At 33.1% G+C, this 6000-nt stretch overlaps 1 protein-coding gene across 5 annotated transcripts in view; it reads right to left on the bottom strand.

The window, feature by feature from the left end:
• Positions 1 to 493: 493 nt before the first annotated feature.
• LOC101087059 (UDP-glucuronosyltransferase 2A1) overlaps positions 494 to 6000 on the bottom strand; it is a 52966-nt gene continuing 47459 nt past the window's right edge. For all 5 annotated transcript variants that reach the window (XM_003985308.3, XM_011281850.2, XM_045056264.1 and 2 more), the window contains one exon: positions 494 to 2159. In XM_003985308.3, coding sequence (XP_003985357.1) covers positions 1880 to 2159 — 280 coding nt within the window. In that variant the 3' untranslated portion in view covers positions 494 to 1879. The remainder of the gene's footprint in view (positions 2160 to 6000) is intronic.

Below are 6000 nucleotides of genomic sequence, written 5' to 3'. Positions count from 1 at the left end.
AGGAAAGTTCATTTTCAGTGGGTATGTATGTATGTATGTATGTATAAATGTATGTATGTGCGTATGTATTATTTTTATTTAATTGTTTGTTTATTATCCAAATACATGTTGCAGTTAGACAGTTAACTAACAGGAATTTTTGCCAGCTGCCTTCTGATGTTCAGGCAAAGGAAGAAACCTGAATATAACCAGTAGGAGGGGAGAAAGGAGGTGAGCAGTGGCTATTGATCAGAAACAAATCTCTATGTGGTAGGTGGCCAGTCTCTGAAACCAAATGGGTGTCTGAACATGGGTAGTGCTCAACACCATGAATAGCTAGCCAACCTCTCATTGGACCTTAAGCCATTTACTGCAATCCAATAGCAGAAAGTGAACTGGGCATAGAACAAACAAAAGCAGCTCTTCTGGGAACATAATCAAATTGTAAAATTAAAAACACATCAACATGAATCAACTACTAACATGTTAACATTTAACAAACACATTTTCAGCCTTCACAAAACATTTTTTAAGAATTTATTTGCATTTCCAGTCATGTACATATTCAAAAAGAAATTCTTATATGTTCATGTATCATATATCATTCAGTTATTTTAAAATTGGAAGTAATTTTCAAAATGCCACATTGAAATGACAACAGATTTCAAAATTTTCAGTAAGCCAATGGATGTTATTTATTGCCTCAACTATACAGCTAATACTGGAATTAAAACTTTAATTAGAACATGTCATTAAGTTTATAAAGGGTAAAGAAAGTGCAGTCTTTAATCTATTTGCTAAATTAATGCAAAGCTGATTCAAATATGATCTTTGCATGGTAACTATTTACTATAGCATGCCCTTAGTCATGTAGACCTGCTAATACCATACGTCCTTGGCATAATGCTTAATTAATAAATTTAAATTTGTAGAAGACAAAGACTGAAAAATGATACAATGATCTTATATTCCAAGTAAATATTTGTTTTTGCTAGAAAACTGAACAAATTTGATTATAAAGAGTGATTATAGATTATGTGCATTAGTCATTTTTCAGTATACTAAATTGGCATTTAACTTTATCAATTGTACTGTTAATTAAACATTTCATAAAAGTACTAAAGTCTTTTCTATATTTCTTAGTTATTTCTTCCATAAATGATCTCTTCATCTTTAACGTTGCTGACATTCTCTGTCCCTGAGAGCAAATAATGACCCACTTAATCTCTTTTGTTTGAGGGAAGTCCCCAGACCCTTGCATTAGAGTCCACACAAGAGTACTGGTTGATTACAGGCTGGAACATAGGCCATGATTATCTGTGTGTTCAGTGGGAATTTGTAGACTTTCCCTAGAATGATACATTATTACAGTTATCAACATAGGCTCTGACTCCAGTCGCTTTGGGCTAGCAGAAGGGCTTATTTTTATGCAAAATAAATAATTACTCTTATTATAGCATACTAATCTTTTATGGTGGTTCCTTGATTTGTATATTCTAGGGGAACTTGTGAAGTTTAGTCTTCTATGTTCCCTACATCCATCACATTCAGCTCATACTTTGTGTGTTCCTGAGGATTCAGCATGTTGTCAGCCAGCACGTTCCTAAGGTTAAGCATACTGAAAAATAGTGATATTTTGAATAGGGTATACATAAAATTATTGGTTTCCCTGTGTCAGGAAAATGAGAAGAAGAGGGTAAAGGCACCTGGGAGAAGACAAAAGAAGACTGGGACGTGTTTACTAGTTAATGATCCTGTTGAATTCTAGGCTTTATCTCTAAGCTAAGGTAGAGGAAAGGGAATTTTGAAAACAGGATGGAGATAATGTGTTTTCATTAAGATCACTGTGGCTAGAATGAACAGGATTGCCCATTAAGGCCTTTGACAAACTTAGAAAGATCTATTCCCTCTTTTTCTTCTTTCCTGTTTTACCAAGTTTTTGGCAAGAAAACAAACAACATTTTGTGACCAAGAAGATAGCAGTTGCTGCACAGACCAGCAGGAAACCAATCACATCGAAAGAATGGTACTGGAACCAGGTGAGGTCATGGGCAGCTGGACGCAGGTGCTTGGCTCCTTTGTGACGCATGACAAACTCTATCCAGAAGACTGCTCGATCTAGGGGCTTTACAGGTTGATCATGTTGAATCCTTGATAACCTTGTAGCATTCTCTTTATAACTGGTAGGCAAAAATAGACAAATGAGAAATTACATAGAAATTAGAAAAAGGTTTTCTTCTCATTATAGGCAATATGTCATGCATGTTATATGTTAATTAAGCCAAAGGCCATAGATACCTTGAGAAAAAATTCATTCTTTGTGAGACATTAACTTTGTTGATTGTATAGAATCTTAAAAGAGGTGTTAAGAGAGGATGTAGAAGAAATATATTCTTAACAGAATGCGGTGAAATGCAAACATAAGAGATGGAATAAATTTGTTACAAAAGTATAGCCTAATTTTTCCAAGGAGCAATTTTGATCTTGTGTAAAGTATAGTTTCCAGGATCGTTCCAAAACCAAGACTGTGAATAACCCAATATTGTGGGAAAATATCCATAAGAAGTTCCATAAGCATGGTCTCTAATCTCTGACTAGTTCATGATGATAGACAAGTAACTGATAATTAACATAAGTAAACCATTTCTTCGGTGTCTAAGACCTTGACTCTGATAATTCCTCTGCTGCACACATTTGTGTTTTTGTAATGTGAAACACAGTGTCTATATAGGCAATATCAAGATTGGGTAAAGATAATAGGGTAATTTTGGAAGTATCAAGGACATGAACTTTGAGTTTTTCAGATAAATAGAAATATCTTGTTAGAATTATTGCCCCTAATCAATGTGACATCACTGTAGCAATAGTTATATAGAGTTTTAACAACTCTAATCTCTCAAACAACAATGGGAATAAGTATGTATTTGAAAGGCAAGTAATGTCTTCACTGGACATTTCTTGGCTGGTGAGCCAGAATTAGTATATTTTATTTTGGTTTTGTGTTAGAAATAAAAGTTCCAAATGGAGACATGAAGCTAAAGGAAGGTTGGTGAAATGCGAAGAGATGTCCTGATGTAAGTTGGACATTTGGGATTGGAAAAGGAGGAATGTGATCATTAATCACCAGTGAACATGGTATGCTAGATCCAGTAGCAGGGGGTAATTTACTTGTATTCTTTTTTTGTGTGCAGGGAGAAAGGATAGTCATACTATTTCAATTGGATTGTAATATAGGTAGGGTTAAGTAGAATTTCACATAGCTCATCCTAAAACATTTCAGGCAAACTGTGGTGGCAATAAATGCCTATTTTTCCAAATCATATTTTTGTTCAAGGTTTTCTCCATTTATAGACAGAGATTTAAAATCTGAAATACATATATACTAGATAGATAAACTTGCCTTTGTAAAATATACTTTCCTATCAATGTGAAAAGAAAGACATTTGCTCATACTTAAAATGATCATTTAATATTTTATTATACACTAATGTTATATGACTGTTATCTCAAAACATTCAATTAATTAAAATTACTATAGTTTATGTATTTAAGTGTAATCTTTTGTGTTCCTTAATTCCTTTATGGATTAAGAAAAATGGAAACTAAATATATCCATATATACACTCTACAGTAAACCCTTTTGTTCCCAGATAATTTCAGAATTAGAATTAGGTTTAGAGTTAATGGTAAGATATTTCAAGAGAAATAATTTTAGGTATTTTACTGGAAAATTCTGATTACTTATGTTTCTATCTTCTGCATCAATAGTTTCCAAATTTACAATAAAATTTACTGGCATTCTATGCAATAAAGTAGAGTTTTAAAAAATTACAGAACTGACTTACTCTGATATTTAGTAAAAGGAACCACATTGTCAGCAATTAACAACCCAGCAAGTCTAATGCATTAGACATCGAGATCATCATTTATGAGAAACAGAAGATCATAGTAAGCCTTGATGAAGCTCTTAACCCTAGATCCAGCTCCTGAATTGATGATACCAAGACTATTTTGAAAATTAAGACTTAAAATGCATTTAATAAAAATCATTTGATTGGAATGTGTGTGAGAGGGGAAAATGAACTACTAGCACTGACTTTTTAAGTTGGATATAAAGCAAACATTGAGTGTTCTCCCGCTTGGGAATCAATACCTTGACCCCTTTGTCTAAAAACTCCTGCAAGTAGGGCTTTGAATAGATGGTTTTACATAGATTAGTTCCACCAAAAAAAAAAAAAAAAAAAAAAAAAGCTGCACAACATTGCCTTTGAGTTTACCTTCTCCTCTACCTCCTGAATTTCAGATTTCAGTAATATAAACAGAATGTGATAACTATCCTTTGAGTTTTGCCTCTGAATAAAATAATGGAGTCTCAGATAACCTGGAAACAAGTTTAAATACAAGACACCTGTACAAATTCAGAACAAACACTGAGAGAGCTAGATGAAAAAATATACAATATTGGGGGGAAACATAAAAATGATGGACTCAGAATGTAGTTAGGCATAATACATAGCTTAAGCAGAGTTGAATTTTAATAAGAATGCAATGGTGATCAACAAAAGATTAAAAAATCAAGTTATAAAACAAAAAACAGTGATAAAGGATAGAAATAGGCAGTTTGAATGGTTAAAATACCTCCTTAAAGGATTAATAATGAAATTAGAAACAGTAACTTTTTAATGGCAAAAAGTAAATTTACTAATTATGGATTGTTTGAGGAAATCTCAATGAGTTAAGAAAAGTAAAAAATATTAGGACACTTAGAAAATAATACAGAAGCAAAACAATCCAAAATATTTTAACATAGAGAACATTGAACTTTGATGTCTCTGAAATAGAGAGAAAAAAAATGGAACAAACATTCTAATAAATAAAAAAATTTTCTGAGAAGAAAAAAAATTAAATATTTTTTATTCTAGATTAACAGTATTGAAAGGACATACCATAACCCAGGAAAAGTGTAGACAATAACTGATAAAGATACATCATTAACTAGGTTTCTGAATTTAGAAAAAAAGATGATTTTTTTTCCAAACTGAAAAAGAAACAACCAAAAATAATCTGACAAGCCTCAAGTTCTTAGAGAAGGAGTTAAAGCCAGAATACCATGAGTAATATTTACACAGTTCTGAAGAAAAGAGAGAGCTAAATATATTATATTCAGAGAGGTGTCATTCTTATATCAAGGCATTCAGCAAATAAGGCTAAACATGTTCTCAGGGAATTCATACAATATATTCAGTTAAGAATGAATCCAAAATATTTTGGAGTAAAAAATCTCTGAATCAATGGCAAATCCAGATTCCCTTAAGATACAGCCAAAAGAATAAATATGAGGAAAATAAGTGGCATACATATTGACATGTTAAAAAAGAATTTGGAGGTGGGGAAGAGAGAGAGGGAGATCACGAGTGGGGGGACATGCAGGGCCCAACATAGGGCTTGATCCCAGGCTTGTGACATCATGACCTGAGTTGAAATCAAGAATCACCTGCTTAACTGACTGAGCCACTCAGGCACGCCAACAAATTAAAATTTTAAGTAATACATATTAGAGATTATTTCTATAGCAGGAGTTCAACTATTGCTAAAATTAAAAATACATAGGGGCGCCTGGGTGGCGCAGTCGGTTAAGCGTCCGACTTCAGCCAGGTCACGATCTCGCGGTCCGTGAGTTCGAGCCCCGCGTCAGGCTCTGGGCTGATGGCTCAGAGCCTGGAGCCTGTTTCCCATTCTGTGTCTCCCTCTCTCTCTGCGCCTCCCCCGTTCATGCTCTGTCTCTCTCTGTCCCCAAAATAAATAAACGTTGAAAAAAAAATTAAAAAAAATTAAAATAAAAATACATAGTTAAAAATAAAGACAAAACTGAGTTCATGTATTAATTCTTAATCTTGGTGAGATCTTTCAGGGAAAAAAAAAACATAATGATATATACCTGAAGTTCAATATAGTTTATTGATTTATTGTAATTAATCTTTACCTAAATCAGATAAAATACAAAATTTTGTTTAAAAATCA

The sequence above is a fragment of the Felis catus genome, chromosome B1 (genome assembly GCF_018350175.1).
Source record: "Felis catus isolate Fca126 chromosome B1, F.catus_Fca126_mat1.0, whole genome shotgun sequence".
Lineage (NCBI taxonomy): Eukaryota > Metazoa > Chordata > Mammalia > Carnivora > Felidae > Felis > Felis catus.
This window is presented reverse-complemented; position numbering and strand designations above follow the sequence as displayed.